The following is a 21,936-nucleotide window of genomic DNA, read 5'->3' as shown; positions in this document are numbered from 1 at the left end:
TTTTTTTTATTTTTAATTATTGTTATGCTGCTACTAAAGCAAGTTCATACTGCAAAGGGAATGGGTTTTGGAAAACCAAAAACTCTGCCTAATGACAAGGGTAATCCTTGGGACCAGGAGGCTGGGTGCCTGCTCTTCCCATGAGTTCACTTGCCAGGGGTGGCAAACTCCTTGCTCCCTCTTGCAGGAGCAGTGACAGCCAGTGATACTGTAGAAAGAAAAACACACCCCTCTTCCAGCTGACCTACTCTTGCTTTCTTATTTGTACATTTTTAAACATCCAAGACAGGGTTATATTCAGTGCTACTTTATATCAGTTATTCTTGTTATTTAGTCATGGCTTCTTTCACATTATATTGCACTGAATTAACTACATTATAAAATGGAACTGATATCAATTATGAACATATCACCCGTCAAACTGGTCAACGATTGCACCACAAAGACATAAATGATAGGGTTGGAAAGGGCCTGTTTTTCAGCCTAGCACCCAGTATCAAGCCGGATTTTCTTCTCCAGTAATGTTAAAAGCATTTTATCTGAGCTGCATCATTATATTATAAACAGCAGCAACTCAGCAACTGCATAAGGAAAGTATATTCTGAAACCTACTTGCCTGTACCACTGCATTTTTTTCCCCCTCACATCTAACCTGGGCAATCTAGTTTTACTTTTCTGTATATCCAGCCAACAAATCTTCTGTTAATCCCCATGGCATGCATATAAGCTAGTAAGCCTAAAAAAAATGTCTTGTTGCCCAAACTTTGAGGTAACAGCAGTGTGACACTTCATTCTCTCACATTTGAGAGTTCAGAGTGTGTTCCCCTTGAGCTACAACTAGCTGCAGGTACACTATTTTCCAGAAATACCGATCATCCATTATTTACATTAAGAATTAATCCATAAATAATCCAGAAATAATAATTAGCATGTCACTTTCAAAAAGCACCTTCCAAACTGATGAGTAGCTGGCAATCTGCTACGGCATGGTTTATGCATGTATTTAGCACTTCTAGCCAAGCTTTTCTGTTTCTCAGTCTTGACCTGAAGCAAACCTGTGCCATCCAGCAAAGCTCTATGTAGCGCTCAGCCTTCCCCTATGCAGCATCCTCGGGTTTCAGTCTCTGGAGAAATTAAGACATCCTGTGGGAACTCTAGAACATCTGATGAAGGTAGGAGTCTTAGGCCTGTTTAGAGACCTACCTTCTTGGCAACAGCTTTATTAGTTATGTTTGCTTTATAATGATATTACAGCTTGTGAAAACGCATATTCAGAGGTTAGATAATCTAGAAAGAGCTATTTCACATCTAGACAATAACAGAGCAAGTAGACAAATCATTTATTATCTAAACAAAAAAAAAACTGCAGAGTAAGAGAGAGTGCTACGGCTGTATAAAGGTTTGGGGTTTTTTAAGTCAAATAAAACCAATCTGAGTTAGAATGGTCATTCTTGAAACTATTAACCAACCTGCTCTGCAACTTAGTGCTGCATTATGAATGAAAATGTCTGAAAAAACCCTGACTGCAGCTATGGACTCTGTAATACAACTAAGCAGCACTTCATTTTTTTTTTTCCCCTCATTAATTGAAGATCATTTTATGCATCTTTTCTAAAATAAACTTTGCCACCAAGCACTCATAAGTTTGTACAGTGTTGTAGGAAGTTTTTCTGAAGTACTTCGTGCAAATTTTTATCTAAATAAAACCACCTTGAATTTTTATGACATGTAAAGAAATCTGCTTTTGGTCAAGTATCAGAACTCTAGAAGTACTTCTACACTAGTACCTTTCCTATTTTGCAGTTTCCCCAGTGAACTTACGACGATAAAAGTCCTTCTGACGTTTTGAGGCAGCAAAGACTCGATGCCACAGCTTGTAACATGGAATTATCCACAGCACATATGCAATTCTATCTGTGGACTATGCATCGAACAGGAACATAGGAATTTTCTGCCATTTGGAAGGTGCAGTGGTTTTACAATGTTCATAATGAATTGTTAAACACAAACCAAGCAGCACAGACCTTGCCTAAAAAAACCCCACCAAACTGCAGTCAGAGTAACGCAACCCAAACTAAGTAACCATTTTTAGTGTTTCTCTAGTGTTTATTCCATAATTAAAAAGTAAGCCAGTATTTAAGGGATTTCTCATTGGTGTTTATTTGCTATAGAACAAAGCCTCTGAGTCTCTAAATATAAGACAAATTATTTTGAGAAAGTAAGGCAGCTCTTGGTTTTGGTTGATGGCATCAGTTAAAAACATACTTTGAAGGTAGTAACTTTAGTTCATTAGTCTGAGGAGTTTCCATATAAACAACTCAACCACCACGGTACAAAATTCAGTATAGGATAAATTATAGACCTCCAGTTCAAACACTCTTTCCAGAAATGATCCATTTTAAAGGTGTAGAGAACATACACACATGCATTAATTGAGAGTGACATGCGAATACTCCGAGAACAATCATCTTTTCAAAAAGGAGACAGAATGGAATCTGTAATGCCATCATGAAATGAGGCTCACATCGTAATGCCTTTTTCACAACGCCAAAACAATCTCCAAATTTAAAGTGAACGCTCAAACTTTTCTTTCTAGCCTGCACTACAAGCTAGCTCACCTTTGCGAGTAGCACAAGCACCTGGGCACTTCGTAGTACAGTAATTTTTAAGTACCGATTGTTTAGGATGTATGGCCTATAAAAATGAAACCTCAAAGCCGCATATTCTCATCCCAGGTTAAAAATAAAACCCACGGTCTTGAACGAGAGCTGTTAACTGCACTTGCAGGGAATGGAACAGCCTCTCCGATGTCCCTGGAGAACCCCAGCGCAGATGACAATATCGTAACAAACCTGCGTGCTCCAGCAGCCCGTATATTTTAAGTAGTACATCCGAAACCCAGCGAGTAACCCGAGCCGGATTGCAACAAGCTCGCTGCCCTCCGAGCACAGCGTCTCACTTCTCGAAACTGGCTGTAAACAGGGGAGGGAGGGGCCCGCCGCCCGCCAAGCCGCGCAGAGGCTTGGCGGTAACTTCCAGCGGAAAAACAAGTGCAGCGGCGGGCGCCCGGCACCGCGCCTCCGGGGAGCGGGACGGGGCTGCGCGGCCGGCGTCCCCCCGCCGCCCGGCTGCGGCGGCGCGGGGCCATGGAGGGCGCGGCTTCAAGGTAAGAGGCTTTACGGCCAGGCTGCGGAGGCTGGGGCCGTGGGAAGGGCAGGCTGGAGGGAGAGCTGCGGCTGGCAGGACGCTCTCTCCTTCTACGTTTTAAGATCTGATTTTAACTTTCAATGTGATAAAAGCATAAAAACAGACGAGACCAGGGGAAGCATTAGGGAAGGCTGAGCCAGCCCTCGGTAAACAAGAGGACTGCAGCACTCGCTTATGCAACAGAGTCAACCTGGGACTGCAAAACTAGTTCTGGCCGGAGAAGGGGTCAGTTCAGATCGATCGAGTAGGAACTGCTGCATCCGAAGCAGCGCAAGGACGTTCCCAGACGTGGTCTGAGAAGACCAAACTGCCTTTGAAATGACGAAAGACACGGCTGGGTAAGAAGTGCTGAGCTGGGCCTGTAGAGCACAGCAAACGGGTTCAGTGCCTCCACAGGTAAGTGACAATTAAACGTGGGTGATCTCTACATTAGTGGCAAAAATACCTCATCTGGTGATTCAGGAGTCATCAAAAAATGTCTTCAGAAAATACTTTTAGTTTGGAATTTATTTTTCCTCATTTCAGAGGTAAGTTTTGTAATTTGGTGAGATTACTATTTAACACAATTAATTGCCAGCCATTTCCATCATTAAAATAGAATTGTCTTATTCAACTGCATTTAGAGGACATAAAGAAAAAAGGGATAATTACTAAAAACACTTGGGAAATGAGACATCCCCCTGCTCTATAAAATACAAAGCGTGGTAGCAAAGACTGTTCATCTTCTGAGACAACATACAGACAAGTATTCTGTGGCTGATGTAATTCAGTCTGGAGTAATCAAAGCTACATGCTTAAGGATAAACCTACATAATGGAATTACGCGACTGTATCCATGCCTGTGCTTAGTCACCCTTGCACTCGCTGTAGTGCATATATTTGCAATATCTAGTTCCAGTCTGCTGCTTTGGTTGAATCAAGTCATAACAGTTCAATGAGATGTAATTTCAGTTGCCTTCAACTGTCCAAACCAGCTTTTCTTTTTCTTTTTTAAAAAGTTAAGACAACAGATGCTTCCTGAAAATAAACTAGGTTGTTTTCAGTGCTCGAAAATAGTATGAGTGAAAGACAATGTAAAAGGTATCAAACTTTCTGCTCATATGCAATACAACTAAAGAAATGATTTGAGAAAAACCAAAGAAAGTAAGTTTTTCCACAAAGGTGAAAGAAAGCTTTGAAAACAACAGAACTGCATCTTGTGCTCCTGCCACAGAAGCCACTTATCTGAGGAAGTCCAGTATATCACGGTGGAATAAGAATTTGTTTGCCCAGCTAAAATTACTGTATTTTTAGCCTGATGTCTGGCATGGGCTATAGTATTTAGAAAAAATGTGCACAAAACAACTGCAATGGGAAATAAAAAATGGGAGTTGACATGATTCTGGAACAAATTCTGTACTATGGCTGAAGCATCAAAGGATTAGCACTACAGAGATGCAACCACATATCTTCGCATGCTTACAAAACACATACTGTGTAATTTAGCCGTATGGTTCATGGAGTATAGCACGTTGTCTAGTAACATTCATTTTAATTGCACAATGTTTATTGTGGATTTGATTAAATCTTGTTCTCTCTCTGGAAAGAATGCAGGTATGTGTATTTATGCTTTCTTTTGCGTGCTAGAAGGGAAGCACACAAAACACTGATGAGTATGACAGTACCAGAGTACACGTGACATGGGAAATCACCTGCTGCATAAATTCTGCGCTGTCCCAGAAATGGGCTGGCAGGAATAATAACCATGATTTTAAGGCAGTGATTGTTTTCTGTTGTACTTTAGAGATTACTTATTTCTGCATTTTGGAAAGAGACTTTTCATTATTGCTTTGAAGTTCACTGATTTCAGTTAATTGACAATAAAGCAAAGATAGCTGGACAACAACTACTGATAATAGCATACTTTTTAAAGAATTCAAGCTATTTTGAGAGGAAATGATAGCTAATTCTTGCCTTTTTGGAGTGTCAGGCTGCCCTGATACTAGGTTCCCTAGACTACAGGGGTCCATTGTTTTTTCAGAATTAAATGGTTAGAGGTTGGAAGTCTGAATAGGAACTGACCTATTAAAAAAACAACCAACCTTCACCTCATTCCCCAGTTTCCTCTAATCAGTTTTGTCAGTGATCGAGTACACATCCACCATACTGCCTTGGATGTGCCTCCTAAGAAATTATCTTTTCAGGAGAAATCTTATTTAACACCTCAGAGAACCCTATTTGCCATCTTATTGCTAAGATTTGTGCTTCAGCCGAGTTCCTTCAATTCTTCAGCAACTACACTTACATTATTAGTTATATAAAAGATGCTGTTTAATAATTTTAAAAAACACTGTACTAATCTTAATATATATTACATCAGTACTTATTTTAAAGGTAAACAGTTTATTACTTTTGTTGAGTGTCCTGTATCAACTCTAATTTCATTTAAATTAAAACTTCAGAACATTTATGAGTCCTTTGACATTTTGAATCACAGATGACTTTCTTCTAGACTAACAAGATCAAAAGGCATTTCAGTCACTGACCTTAAATTGATCAGTTATGTGAAGTGTGTAATCTCTATCTTTAAAATATTTTTTCATACTACATTGCATTTCACATACAATATAATATTTCAACAATACTTTCACTATTTCTCTTTACAGAAGAGCCGGTAACCAGCAGAGAAAACACAAAAGCTAAAATCACTATGTGGAGCTGTGAAACCTTAAACAACAGTACCGAGAACAGCGAGGACCGGCATCTCTGCCATGACTTCCACCTTGTGCTTTCCATCTTTTCCCTACTCTACCTCATTGTATGTTTCCCAATTGGCCTTTGTTACAATGGCTTGCTGGTTCTAGTTAATCTCTATAACAAAGCTACTATGACTATGCCAGATGTTTACTTTGTCAACATTGCCATTGCTGGTCTCATCATCAACGCTCTGGCACCAGTGTACCTTCTCGGTCTTGCCAATACAAAATGGGCCATCTGGAATTCTAACAATGAAGTTTATATTACCTTACTTATTTTATTCAACGTCTCATCTTTAGTTACCATGTACTCTACTACATTACTCAGTCTGGACTACTACATTGAACGTGCTCTACCTAGAACTTACATGTCAAGTGTGTACAACACCAAACATGTTTGTGGATTCATATGGGGTGGTGCCATGCTTACAAGTTTTTCATCTCTCCTGTTCTACGTCTGCAATCACGTATCCACTAAAATAATTGAGTGTTCCAAGATGCAAAACAAAGAAGCAGCAGATGCCATCATGGTCTTTATCGGGTATGTTGTACCAGCTATCGCTGTACTGTACGCACTTACATTAATCTTGCGAATACGCAAAGAGGCTACACCACTGGATCAAGACACTGGACGATTAGATCCGTCGGTGCACAGGCTTTTGATTGCCACGGTCTGTACACAGTTCACGTTATGGACACCCTATTATGTTACTCTGTTGGTAAGCACGTTTACTAATGCACAAGGGAAAATTGCAGATGAAAGTTACAGTCGAATATTACACTTTACCAAGATTTTATCAAAATTCCTGGCTTTCTCAAGCAGCTTTGTAATGCCTCTGCTCTACAGATACATTAACAAAAACTTTCCCAACAAATTACGACGTTTACTTAAAAAGATACACTGTGGGAATCAAGGGTGTTCTCATGAACGCACAGTAGTACAGCAGGTTATGACGTAGGTATGAAAAAACCTTCAGGTGCTCTGTTACTGCAGTACTTGGCATACCAGTACTGGGACTGTGAAATTGCTATGTTGGCACTCGGAGTCATTAATGTGAGAGTCCCAACCGAGAGGCTAGAAGGAGCTTTCCATCACAGTTAAATGAAATAGTCTTAATTTTCAAATAGTTGTTTGTTGAAATCTTATGAGACTCTGGCCTATGTGCTGTAAGACCTGTGACATCTAATACTTTCAGTGCACTGAACTGGTTACAAAGCAGAAACTCCATCGTTCTAATATTCCTGTCTGAAGACATCACAAAGTTTATGGAAGACTGAAGACACAGCACCTTGTATCTTGTATAGAAAAAAGGTATTACCCTATTTTCTGTACAAAGAAGTAACAATGCTATCCTTGATGAAGTAAATAGCATTTTTCAATGAAGATGATATAGATGATCTTTACTAAAGATCATATTATCTAATTACACATGTCCAAGTAGTAAATGTTAATTATAAATTATTTACTTTCTTTCTCCATCACTGAATCTCCTCTGAAAGAAACCTAATTTACAATTCTCAGAAATTATTTTCTCGCACCAACTAACCTAAGTTTTAATGTTTACGGTAAATTGATTTTTTTCTAGATAGAAAAATTAACCAAAAATGTGTTTTATTTTTCCAGTGCTTTGTTTGCATCCTAAAACATTTCAAGAATTCAGAAATATTTATTAACTAATTCTAAGGGAACTGAGAGATGTTTGTTCTGCGTATTAAAATGAAGGACACCGTGGTTTACAAAGTTAAATCAAAATTTAACTAGTAAAGAATGTCTGGCTAAGTGTTATGGTCCACATATGTTCATGTAACAAGAGTAATTATCTTAAAAATAAATATGTTTATGATTAACATTTTGTATTTTCAAGGGATATGTTTGCAACAAATAAATTAAAATCTCTTTAATCTAGGGCATCACTGGAGGTTTGGAAACCATACAAAATCCTTCTATACATACAAGATATTAAAATGGGAGTAATATATTGGAATCCCAGTCAGCATCAGCTTTTTGCCAACCTGTCAGAAATTGAGTGCCTCCCAGTGAGATTCTTGAATACACAAGAAAAGTACAGTTTCTGTATTTCACAGTGGGGATAAAGAAATCCAATCCGATTGCCAAATTTTACTGAGTATATGAAATACATAAGCAACACAAACATGATGCAGGAAGAAAATTAACAGTTACCCACAATACAAAATGTTGACCCAAGAACTACCTGTTCCTATGCTGCTGTTGCATTGGTAATGATAGAGGGGGTAGAAATTAAACTGCTATTCTCCCACTGGTTTTGGGGCAGCAAGACATCTTTGTCACTCGCCCTGCAACATAGCAGAATCATTTTGTTGCTTAATCTGTCACAACACAACTCAAATTCCACGTGACTTTATTGAAAAAATGTGGCTTTTCAAGCCTCTGGTATAGAAAAAAAAAAAACCACAGAGCAAACCCAGAATTGAACCTTTTTCATGGCTTATAGCACAATCTCATCCGATAATTGGTCCTAATTCGTCAGCAGAGACATGCTTAAGTTCTAAGTGGGAAGGAGGTGCGGAACAGCCTTTTCAGATCTTTTCCCTTCAACATTATTCAAGTAATTTCTTCTCATAGCCATCTTTGCTTATCTTCTTCGTATACAAGCATCTCTCAGTTATCAACATCCTGGTGGAAGACTCTCCATTAATCTTTTCTTTTTTAATAGCTTTTCATATTTTACTGAGTTTTTTTTAACCCTTAAACCCTATACAGTAAATAATCTACTTTAGGGCATTTTCTCCACATCAAAACTATCCAGCCTACTGATAAAAACAATGTTAAGGAATGAAGCCGTTCTTGATCCTTGTGTCTGATTCACAGACTAATTTATAGTGCCTCTATGCCAGCATGACACCCGCTGCTTTGGTAAACCATTCAGTTGGTTGCGTGGGTTTTTCCCCCTTAACTTGAGAGGTTTTCTACAAATTTCTATACATCTTGAGCATTCAAGCGCACTTCCACACCTAAGTACTTAAGAAACCTGTCCTTACATCTGCCAAGAAAATAGGCTCCTTCTCATACGAGGAAAGTTTTCTAATGCACTGCATTAAATCTCTCATGTAAAATCTGTTAAAGAAATTCCAGCAGGGAGGAACTGGCTTATCTGGTGTGAATAGAGGCTTCCAGAACTGGGATGCTGCCAGGACAGTGTGGCTGAACAGGCAGCATTAAGTGCAATTTTAACTTCCATGTTGCTTCCTTACTTCTATTTCCCCCTTCTCCTAAGACATCTTACTTTCTGTCTCTAACAGGCTGTCACATTTATTTCTGTTCCCTTCTCCGTATTAAATTCCCAGTTTCAGATCATGGGTCTTTCATCATTTCTCTTTATTTTTTTCACTTCTCTGTGGTATTTACTTAATTTTCATTTTGCTCCTCTGTTGCCGTCCATACTTGGTCTTGTACACTTGGTACCATTCACCACTTACACTTACTGCATTAGCCTGACTTCTTTACAGTGACCCAAATCTTACTCAATGATTTGACATTACAAATGGATTTATGTAGTAAAGTGGAAGCTGCTATTTAAAAAATAGAGAAAGAACAAGTTTTTATATAATTTACCCTTGAAATCTCAATTTTGATTTTTTTTCTAATATTTTTTACTGCAGTTATGTATGCTTGTGTGTATCCTTGACAATATACTAAATGTGATGGCAATCCTATAGTCAAACAACTTCCATAATTTAATGAACAAGACTGGTATTCGCTCAACTTTTTTTAAGAGTTAATTTGATATATCAGTTGCCTTAAAGAAACTGTGCCATGGAGCTGCCTGACTATTGTGTTCTCTTAAGGAAATTCTGAACGTAATTGCAGCACCCTCACATGGTATCTCATAAAAAGCAGTATTCCAGAAAGCGAGAACTTTACAGTATTTATCTAAAAACCAGTAGATGAGCCAGTGCAGTAAAATACTTAAGGAATTACATGGTATCATAGGTATGGAAGAACTTTTATGGACAAATTTTTAATATACAAAGTTCTCAAGAGTGGGGCCTTTCATTTCACACACCTAAAGGTTTCTGATGACTTTAAGTAGGGACTTATCTATTTCACATTTAAATAAATATGAAGAAAATACTGTATATATGCAAGATAAAAATCAGCCTACTGATGTAAAAAGAATTTGCAAAGAATTTATTAAATTATTTCTTAAAGTGTATCATGTAAATGTAAACCTCTGAACAGTAAGGTGTACTGTATGTTTCTGTAGGTATATACTGTATATTAGAAAGTAAGCACTAGTTAAGTGCCGTTATTAACAGTGTTATTTTCTCACGAAATTAAATTTAATATTTGAGTCAATCTACAGCTTATAGCCCTCTTGCTGAACCGCCAATTAAGTCAAATCAATGAACTAACAAAAATTTTGCGCTCTGCTTAAATTATTAACATAGCTAGCTCAAGACAAGTCCTTGTTGACTAACCTATTAGAGGTCCTAGTTTCAAAAGTTTTAATTCAGGAATCAAACTGAGTTAGTCTCTGAAGACATAATTTCGGTTAAAGAAAGAAACGGATCAATGCCTAGAATATTTCTGGTTCTATTAAAATGAAGAGATTTCTGTCAAAATACTGTATTTTGTCAATATTATGTCAAAAGACTATAGAAATGGACTTTCTGCAAAGCCTCACAAAGGAACTATTGACTCATAATAAATTCTCAATAAAAAGTCTTAAAGTGTATCTGGTCAGTAAGTTGTGTGATTTTTTTTTGGCCTTCTTGATCAAAACCTATTGTAGACAAGGTTAAACCCATGCTGCTTCACTGAATCAAAACATAACAAATTGTAAGACTTGGATGTCAAGTCAGACATATTAAGTTATCAGATCTTCTAGGCCATAATTTTGACTTAATTAAAAGCTCATCATTCATCAGCGTGAAGTTAGCTGGGAATGAAAGCAAAAAGGCACCCCCCTCCCCCCCAACTCTTCAGCATAAAGAATCCTGCAACTAATAGGATACACTGCAGCACAGAAATACAAGGCTGGCGATTAACGCATACATCAGCCATGTCCTTGTCGCTTCCCCTCCTTTGTGCTGCCACAAATGAGATCTCGGAAACCAGCTCAGAAACTGCAGAAATGCTCTTGGTTCCCAGAACAACATAATATAACAACCCATACCTTTGGCATCCCAAAGAAGATTTAGCTTTAAGAATAGAACGTACCTCATAATACATTTCTTGCAGTACCCACTGCATGTAACCAAAAGATCACTCACCATGGAACAGTTTACCCCACATATATGAAAATATTTTCATGGCTGTACTTTCAAAATTATTAATCTGTTCCCTTTACATTTTCTGTAAAGTGTAGGAAGACAGCAAATAAAACCAAATTCTATTTAAGATAGTTATTGGTTAATTCCTTAACGAATAAAAAACTTAGTCCAAGGCACTTCTGAATGTTAAGCCCCGGTGAGAAATAAATTAAAATGGCAACTGAGAAAATGGCAGTTGTAGTATGTATCATTTAGTCAGCACGTAGTATCTGACAAGATGGCCTTACTTCCCTACAATGCATTAAAGAGCATTTTCTGTTAGTCTAATCTGAAAGCCAGCATCTCTACACAAACACAGAGTAGTGATTTTCTGATGCTCCATTCCTCAAAGCTTTAAGAGATAACCATTATACAAAAAAAGGTCACGCTTCTCATCCGGATTAGTAAACTCTGATACAACATAGACTTGAAGGATCTTAAATGAGAACAGAGCTAGTTAATAAGCAGCAAGTTACCAAGCCTAGAGGTTTGCAAAGGGTGAACATAAATGCAAGTAAAAAGAGTTGATCGGGTATAACCGATAGGCTTACGCTAGTACAAACCAGGCCAACACGGCACTGGAATCTCCTTTTCTATCAATACAAAGAGACTTCACTGGAGACAACCACATCTTGGAGCAGTTGTGGAAAATACGCATTTATCTATCATATAACAGGAAAACAGGCCCCAAGGTTGCCAAGAAAATGACACCTCTACCAGAAAACTCAAAGGGAAGTTAACACTTTTTTTTTTTTTAACCAAGATTAAATTAAATTGTTTTTGTGCCATGGGTAATTACATAGCTAAAAACCCATTTATCATTGCTCATTAAAAATGAAAGCAGTACAGTGCTCAGGCTGGAGACCTTGTCATGAGCTTTACTGCAGCAGCACAGGACTGGTAAGAGAAAACAAAAGCAGAATCTACCCAAGTGCTGCTCTCAGTTCTGCTGTTGGCTGAGGACTTTGAGAAGTACTGACTTTTGCCTAAGTTTCTGCAGCTGTAAAGTGCTCAACGCACTAATGCATCTGAAACATATGCTCTAAGATTAATTTCTGCAGTTTCCTAGTAAGCAAGACCTTGTGTATTTCTTAACTAGCTCATGCAATACTTCTTGCAAGTGAAAGCAATCTAAACATACAAAACCAGCTGTGCAGACTGCCATGGCAACAAATTTGAAGTGTGAAATGTTTCCTCTGTTGTATTTCCTTTAGCTTTCCATTATATATTAAAACACTTTGACATATGCGGAATACATTCTTTTCCCATCAGGAGAGGATTTATTATCTACTTGGTCATTCCACTTTTTTCCCACCAAGTCCTTTCCTTACTTTGGAAGGCCATGAGATTTCCTTATATTCCTTCTTTCTGAAGAACTGGCACTTTTAATTATATTCACAAGAATGGTCAAAATTATTCAGTCTACAGCAGGCAGAATTCTTATATTATTACAAATCATGACAGTAAAAGATTTAAAAAAACAACAGTTTCTTATCTTGTATAAGACATATCTTATCTTGTATATTTATGAATATAATACTTCCTACTATAAGATTTTCTTTTTTAATTGTAACTGGAAAGAGAATCCATTTTATCTAGTCTAAAAGTACTTGATGATGCATTATACGAAAAGATAATTAAGCAGCAGCATAAATACTCCCAACTCAAAGACCTGGAGAAAGGACTAATAAGAAAAGAAAGAGAAACAGATTTACAATTAAAGACATCTTGCAGGAACTGTACCTGCAAGTATACTGCCCAACAGTATACTGCTATAAAAATGCAGAGAAGGTGCTCAACCCTGGATAAAGTTAACCTTCAAGACCACAGAATTAATCTCTAAAATTAAAGTGCTTTTATCATAAATCTCACTGATATCATAGGAGGTTCTTCTGCTCATCACTTCTACATTAGCCTATGTATTACCAACTACAAAATGAATTGAAAAGCCTAATTTTTAGCAACAACATTTGAAAAATTAAGTTAAATTTATCTTGAAGCTGGTAGAATTCCCATAAGTGTTTCTTAACTCAGCTTCAAACCTTTAAAGATCATTTTGAAATTAATTCTGGTATTAGATTATCAAAGCTGTTTTAGAAACTCCATCTGGTGGTCACTAGCAGAATACTCTTGCAGTTCCCAAAAGCAGTAAGATAAGTAAAACTAATTAAAGGATTTAAGTTAATCACTGGGGAGGGCGCAGCAGCGGAATTGGTCCCAGTTTCTGGTTAAACACAGATTTGTACTAGCTGGTCCTGTCTGCAAGCAGTAAGGTTATTGCTGCAAGTATTTGTAAGAAGAAACAAAATTAACCCTAACTTCTACAACAAACTGCTGCTGGGAGGATGAGATGGGCAAGAGAAAATTCTGTTGCAAGAAACTAATCTCAGCAATGATTAATTTTGGTTTTGAACCTAAGAGAAGGATATTTAACCAGGCTATCAGGTCTGATTATTCACAAGAAAGAAATATTTATAAAAAAGCATATGTTTCTTGTATTGTTTTATGGAACATCTGGTACTAGTCATTGTGGTTGACAAGATGCTCAAAGATCAAAGGAAGTGCCGTTCCCATTCAGCTCCAGAGCATTGTAATTCTTTCTAATTAAGTTATGGTTTCACTAGTTCACAATGAAATAGATTTCATACTTACTTAATACCGAAGTTTCTGAAATTTTTCAGGTCAGCCTATGTGAAATTAAATAATTATTCTAGCACCTGCAGTGCTCTGCAGAGACCAGCTCTTTTATAAAACTTGCCATTAAAAAAAGCTTTTTTCCACCCTTTAATAGAAGTAGAGTATTATTTGGAAGTACAGGCAGGTTTTGAGCTCTTGTAGCTGAGTTGCATAGATAATCTACCCATACCGAGGAATTTATTCTGTGATAGATACATTACTGTATAATAATAATAAAATACCATTTATAAAACAACTTATATTACAAACAATGCCCAAATAAGCGAATATAAAAATCACTAATAGGGAATCATGGGCAAGCAACCCTGAAATGCAAAGGCAGCAATAACACAGCACAGAGCATGGCTATTCTAGAACAAAAGTAAGAAATCTTGATTTATGACCAGCCTCCAAGGCATAGGTAATTATTAATACCAGTGCTTATGTATACACATCTCCAACTTGTGCTTTTTTAACACTATCCAAGCAGAGAGTTCCAAGGAGAGCCAGTAAGACTATCAAATTTTACAAATTCACATAGCTCCATGCACCTTATAAATGCATCTGAATTTCATTTTTAAAAAAAACCACCCACACTCAAAAACTCCCAAAACCAAACATTCAGGGAATATAATACAAGAGAGATCTGCAACATTTTTTATTCTAAAATTTATCCATAAACAAAATTCCTTTAACTTTCTTCAAGCTAGCAGTTCTTGGTTTTGTGTACAACTTCCCTGCCTTTTTTTTTTTATATCAAAAGCCTAATGTTCCATGGTCTTTTAATCAAGGACACAAATTTGCTTGCTGTCAAGTAGAAAAAAAAAGACGACTAAACATACATAAAATTATAAGTAAGGCCTTTCACAAGAACAATTTACAAAGTGACTGGCAAGTGTGCATCAATATAACAAAAGCCTTAGAATAGATGCTATTCTCAACAATTAAGGGTTTTTTCCCCAGGAATCTTGAGTTATTGCATAATACAAGTAGTCTTAAGGTGCTAAAATACCACCAAGAAAAGCTTCCAGTATGTAAGCTCAGCTGTTGAACAGAGAGTCAAGGTAATCTTTGACTAACTCTATGGCTAATATCCCATGCTCAAGTTTTTTTTTTTCATTATATAACAACACTAGAGGAAAAATTTATATGGAAATATAGGGTAATTTATGAAAAATATCTTTGAAAGAAATTGTACACTATTTCACAATTCAAAATTCCAGTAACACAGCAATTGCTTTTCGTCATAATACACTGGGGAACAGCCATTTAATATTCCAAAACAATCCTATCATACTACACAGGGGCAGTTTTCTTAACATTACATCAAAAAAGCAAGAAAAGATATGTTAATAGAAAGCAGAAGACAACAGCATAGTCTAAAAACAGACTTAAGGCTTCTCATGCAGGATTAGCTCCCTAACAATAATCATTACCCTAAAGCAAGCCAGCCCAATCCTTAGACTAACTGCAAGCTTACTGTAGCCTTTGATCTCTGTCCTTGATGACTGTGACTATTTGATGCTGCACCAAGCAAACAAGTCCTACTGCTCATCTGAGTATTGCGACTCTTTGCTGAACAACTGATCACAGTGATTCACAGGCAAGGTGAGAAAGAGAATCACTATCTCCATAATACTTTACTGGATGGATCTGCATTAAGCCAGAGAATAAAAAGACCAAAATCTCCATGGTTTCAGCACCTTACAAGCCAAAAAGCATTGAATGGTGCTTGTTAGAGAAGATGGAAGTTTCTCTCAGCTGGCATAGATGTTCATGAAAGAAAGAGACCTTGCTTCAAATTAAACCTACTGTCAGGGATCTGTACTCTGCTAAGTGGATCAGCAACACAGGTCAATTAAGAGAAATTACTGGTTTTGGTCAAAAGAAAAGTGGCTTACATCTGCTTTCTTTATAACAACATCTGTCACTCAGTACTAAGGTATTTATTTTGCCATAGGAACAACAAGATGTGTTAAAAAATAAACAAGAGTTTTACCCACCGCAGCATATTGTAGGTGGCTGGTGGAATTGTATGTTATCAGCCAATTCTTAAAAATTGTCACAGCATCTCACAATTATTTAACTTCTGGAACTTCTACCTTTCCTGCCTCTGCTCTATCCAGAACATCATTATCATACATTAACCTTTTCCATTGAGAACATGTATACTAATACATACTAATCACCAAGAAATCATAAATCCGTAGATGACTAAAAAATAATAGTAAAATTACGCATCATCCCAACAGTCACTTAACCGCCATTTTTTACAGTTTTATGAAGAGTTTATACAACACTAGTTTGTTTGCCACTGTTCTGATATGACTTGCACCCTGTGATCATTTAAGCAAATTAAACAAACTGGTTTATTGTTTAAGGAAAGACACAGCTGGTCACACAACAGCAGTATCTTGCTTTTCTTTTAGTAACGCATTAACCATGACAATAACAGTACAGTGAGCTGCTGCCAACATCACACCATAGAGCTGTTAAGATACTTCTGACCAAGTTTTGTCCATTTCCATAGACGAGGAAGAATTGCAGCTATCAAGATGGGAATCAGCATGAGCTAAACATTAGAAAGAATATAGAGCTGGGAAACCTGGATTTTCCAACCTCTATTCCTCCTCTGGCTTTCAACTTATTCCATCAACTTGGAATAATAAATTTCTCAGTAGCCAAGTTTCTTCACCTGTAAAATGGGGATACGTTCTGCTATGATTCTCTGAATCTGTGTACACATTCTGAAATCGTAGCGTGCTACTTGCTCCTGATTCGAAGTATGATAAATGTTCTTGCCCTCTAAATACAACTGAATAATGAGGCTTAATACAGGTTTCAGTCAAATAATGTTTGTAAATGTGAACATAATTTTGAATGTAGGAGCTTCCTCTTAAATTACTTTTCTTTTTAAAGATGGGAGGCATAAGAAATAGCTTTCCTCTTTTTGCTTTTCTAGTTCTATTTATACATTTTTTTCTCATTAGAGGATAAGCTCCCTTGGAGCTCTGCTTTACTATACCTTGCACTGTCAGAAAAGCAGTTACGGAAAAACAGGAAATGTAGTCTTAACACTGCTGTGTTAGGGCTTATCTTCACTTGAGTTGCTTCTTACTCACTGACTGCTAATTAACTCAGAATAATTTAAACCTTTATAAAGAGTGGTTTGAATATTCCTTGGACTTTTGATGCTGCCGTTATTTTGCCTTTATTTTACTAATAATCACAAAGGGCACAGCCAGATAGCCTTGTGTACATTCACGCAATGCAACTTCAAAACAAGCACAAAACCCAGCTGTTTGCTGAGGGCCCTAAGCCAAGAAATAATTTTACTCCCTCCCTGCCCCGCAGCAGAGCCATGGTTATCAATCATGTGCCTATTCAGACCCTTTCAGTGGAAAGTACGACAACAAACCGATGCCATACCTGTTCAGCATTGCCTTGTGTGCACACATGACCCATTCTGGAAGCTAAAAAGTTAGTATCTTCCAGTTGAGGACCAAATACTTTCTGAAATTTTCCTGCAATTTCAAAAACTATCATGTGACTGTGCTTATGTAGTTTAGTATGCTCTCTGCACAGCCCTGAGCCCTAGAAAGAATAAGGTAACAGTTCAAATTTGCATCTCTCATGGAAAATCAACAGTAAAAAAAAATTGCCTGACTTGCATACGATTACCATGCATATTTTATCTTTGCGCTTCTTAACTATAAGAAATTAATACCAACAAAATAAACCAGGATTTGGGTACACCTCAAAAGTAAATGCTATATACAAAACACGTACGCTACACTGCCAGCTTTATCCAAGTTTTTCAGTAAGAACTTGAAGGAATTACTGTAAATGAAACAATCTACCCAGTCCAACAAACTACTATGCTAAGATGATGAAATCCAAAGTCAGCATGGGAATTAGGATATTCTGAATAACACATGCGTAAGCTCATTGGAAACCACATTTCACAGAGCCACTGAACTACTGAAGAGCTGCCTTGGAGCACAGCTACTTCACAAAGGACATGAACTTTCAACCTGAAATGTTTCTCAGCCACTGCAGCATCCCAATACCCTCCATGCGCATCTCTAGTTTCAAGAAAGTATTTGCAGCAGTAGTGCTAACCCACAGATGGCAATATAGACCTAGTGCTGAAATATTTTCTCCAGGTAACCCACAACTCCAATTTTGAAATCTAGACTTGTATACATTTGTTTCATTTCATTTCATTTATTTGAAGTGTTTTGGCTCTTTCCACACGTTTTTCAATAAAGCTTGTTAAAGCGCAACAGATAAGATGCCACGAAGACACAGAAAACGTTGGTCACAAATGATCTTCCCAACCTATGAAAGCCACTGCCCATTATTAAAAAATTACAGTAAAAATGTTCTTTCCCATGTGCTGATATGAGAAAACATGATGCTACTGATGCATTCCAGACAGCAAGGCTCCACACGCTAGAAAAATCATGAGCCAACCCTTTCTTACTCATTTCTTTGAGATTTTAAGAACAATATTAAACATAGCGACTAAGACAACTGATGCAGAGCCAGACACAAAACATACTACAGATTCAAAATCCTGTCTTTCAACACCTCGTGGTCATTGCAGAGCATCTGGAAAAATAATTTATTGCATGTGTACAATACTGGGAGTGTTCCAAGAGCTGGGACCCATGGAAAAATACACCCTATTTTTAAGAAGGGATATTAATATTTTTGACATGCACTACTTTTGTGTCAAGTTTTTGTCTTGTTAAGCAAGGGACCTTGCTTGGTATTTATTCAACACGATTTTGCTTTTCTAGACCTCTAGTACTAAAACAGCACACTAGAAAAAAATTTAATTGCAAAGGCTGGCCAACACGCATAGGATTACTTCATGAACAGGAAAAAAAAATCCACTGGATGGCCTCATGTACTTAGAAATAGCTGGGACAAACACTACTTTTCTGTTCTAAAATATCTCACTGCAGAGGATAATTTGAACTTTAAAGTCACATGATGAAACCATAGGTTTGCTAAACATGCAGTGTGTATGGTTTGAATGACTTCAACCAAGTTCCTGTTTCCTTTGCAGAACTGTATGTTTTTGTAGTCAGTGAGTGTCTGCGTTTTTCATCGTTAGGTAGAGCAGCTAAAGAAGTTATTGTAATATATACACCCGGCTTTCTACATAAATAGAAAGGACTATATCCTCCAAACAATAATTATATTTCATCTGACTATTCACAGTGAAAGTCTCAGCCAATTGTATCTGTGGAGCATTTTCTTGAAAAGGTAAGTGCTTTATATTACTTTGAATATGCAATGTTTTATTCATCGCAAGAGGCTCAAATTGTTAAGATAAGGTATAATTTAATGTTTTTAGTTTCCCTTCTTTAACAACATTTGAACTACACAAAGTAAAAAAACCGTATCTGGGAAACATTCTCAGAAACCTGAAATTTATGATAAAGCTGAGCATTAAATAAAGTAAATGTGAAGACTGTTTTCCAGGAAGTACTTAACTCCCATTGAACCGATGATAGCTAGATGATGAAATACTGCTCAGTGGTCTGCAGAAGAGACTCTAACAGTTGCCTAAGAGCAGTCTTTTAAAGGATGGACATTGTTGGATAATCTTAACCACACTGCAGGAATTGTATAAGATGGGAAACGAGTCAGCAATGCTGCTTGGAAATTATGTTCAGTTACTGCTGATTCATTTATACTCTGGAAAAGAAAAATAAAAGCTTTCGGTTTCTCATAAACTGGTCATTTTTCAGAAGAGTGTGACTTTTTAAATCTTTGAAACCTCAAGTACTTGCCCAAGTGTAGGAATTCTGACATGGTGACATTACAAGAAAAATGAATCTAGTATTTTACATTTCAGTCTTTCACATACTGTGACCTGTCCCCATCTTTTAACTTGGCATACTTAGTAAGAACAGAAAGGACAAATTCACACACATATTAACCTTCCACCCCCCAAATTACGTGTAGTGTCTTCACAGGTCAATGAAGGACTTGCTCATCAAGAGCCAAGATTCACAAGGAATACTACCCATATTGCTTTATGACTGGATGAAAAAATATTTTCCTTCTAAAAGCTGGTGACAGAATGCAGAAAGACTGCCCTGCCAGACCTTTTATAGGGGAAGAGTTCTAGCTGGCCGGGAGAAATTCCCCGTTTTAGGAGCTCTTCTTTCTAGACTTTAAATAAACAAAAGTTTCCTTGAAACCAACCTCTCTGTTTGCAAGAGTTAACCATCAAAGTGGGAACGGGGGACCAAAAACAATGAAATCTTAGAGACTGGGTCCCCTCAGTACTGAAAGTAGTCATTTCACAACTTGCTATTTTTAAACAGCCTTCTGAACACTACACTCATTTGCTCAGCTCCATCTGTTGGAAATGAAGGAGAATGTATTCGCTGTGTTTCAGAAAGTAAAAATCAAATGTATTCGCTTTAACTGCTGACACAAGAAGTAGAGTGGATGATGGTGAGGAAACAGGGCCAGAAAGAGACAAAATCTCAAGAGGAAAAAAAGTGAGGCCACATGAGGTTAAAGAAGGATTCACAACGTGCAAATGATGGTCAATTAAAACAAAGTGAGGGGGAGGAGAGGTAAAGAAAGGACAAAGTATTGGAGCATGACAATACAGGGAAGGATAACACAAGTAGCATATTGCAAATTTGCTGGGGTTTTTTTGCAGGCCTAGGTTCTGCCATAGGTTTAATATATAGCATGTCAGAGCTCACATATTGCTCTCAGTTACCAGTGAGTAAACAGAAATAACAAAGTCAGTTTACATCATAGTGTGTTGTGAGGGGGAAAAAAAAAAAAAATCATTCAGGTCTTGAGGTGTCTGCACTCTAAGCTGACAGATTCCACTAAAAGAGTAAAGGACTCGGGGCTCCCCACCAAGCAGAGTATAAACATTACATGCATTCTGAAATACAATGCATGTCCCTGCAATAAATCCAAGAAGCAGACAAGAACTGAGGGAATACCAGGTTTTCTTCACAGCAGAGGAAAATTACATAATAAATTCTGTCTTTTTCTATGAGGGAAACTCAAAGTATGTTGACAAAAAGCATGGTTGGCAGCATGGAGATTCTGAAACAAACAATGTGAGAAACAGAACACCCTCCAATGCTTTGCTGCTCCCATGGAACACGTATTTTACTTTAAATTAAATTAGTATTACCAAAAGTCTATAAAAATTTGCAGAGATGTTCATCTTACTACCACAAAAGTTGTGAGCTCCTTCATCCCACTGTTATTCTAAGCATACATTTACTTTAGTGCAAGGAATGAACTTAGCACTTTGGGACTGTTTTAAAAGTGTAAAGGTTTACAACTTTTAAGAGTTGCTTTACATGACAGATGAGCACCTTACTGTCATAGGACTCTCTAAAGCTATCCAGTCTAATCTAAACAAATGCATAGAGGTTATGCCATCTGTGACTATATTCAATCTCAGAGGCTGCAAAGGAGTTAGACTTTTCTAACGGGGTCCAATTTATAATCTCAGCTAGAAAATCCTAATGCAGCGACTTCATGAGGTGATGAGCAATACATCTTGTAGAGTGCTATATATCCTCAAATTTCACTGAAATCGTTATGAAGAGACAAAACTTTTTTAAATTGTAGGATAAGGTCATAAGTCAGAAATACATATCTAGGTGTGACCATGTTAGAGAGAAGAACATACATGTATTAGTTTGTATGAAGTATTAGGCATATTTGATTGAAGCCACTGGCACACGGGCCTTTCCTACCACAATCTGAACTCAAAATTGCTATTTGCTGTCTTTCAAACACTTAGTGAGACACCAGAACCAAATAAGAAAATAGTGTGACATTATCACTGGTATCACTGTGTTTTGGTTTTTTTTTTTAAAGTAGAATAAAACCTTCTAGGAGTAATTGGAGGAGGCATTAATGTCTACAGCATTAATTTTAATCTTATTTGCCAAACGAAAAATACTTCAGGTACAAACTGCTAACAGTTTCTTCCATGATGAAGACTTACTGAATT

At 37.2% G+C, this 21,936-nt stretch overlaps 2 protein-coding genes across 2 annotated transcripts in view; one reads left to right on the top strand and one right to left on the bottom strand.

Annotated features, from left to right (window-relative positions):
- The window catches only part of LOC309410378 (cytochrome P450 2W1-like), a gene marked incomplete at its 3' end in the record, with an annotated part of 157,354 nt that overhangs the window by 105,365 nt on the left and 30,053 nt on the right, over window positions 1-21,936 (bottom strand).
- Window positions 5,897-6,901, top strand: GPR146 (G protein-coupled receptor 146; the record flags this gene model as incomplete). The annotated part of the gene is made up of 1 exon (XM_082006806.1): window positions 5,897-6,901. The coding sequence occupies one exon, from the start codon at window positions 5,897-5,899 to the stop codon at window positions 6,899-6,901; it is 1,005 nt and encodes a 334-aa protein (XP_081862932.1).

This window comes from Phaethon aethereus (genome assembly GCF_964289735.1).
Source record: "Phaethon aethereus genome assembly, chromosome: 15".
NCBI classification, from domain to species: Eukaryota; Metazoa; Chordata; class Aves; order Phaethontiformes; family Phaethontidae; genus Phaethon; species Phaethon aethereus.
Note: the sequence above shows the minus strand (reverse complement) of the source record. Positions and strands in the feature narration are given on the sequence as shown.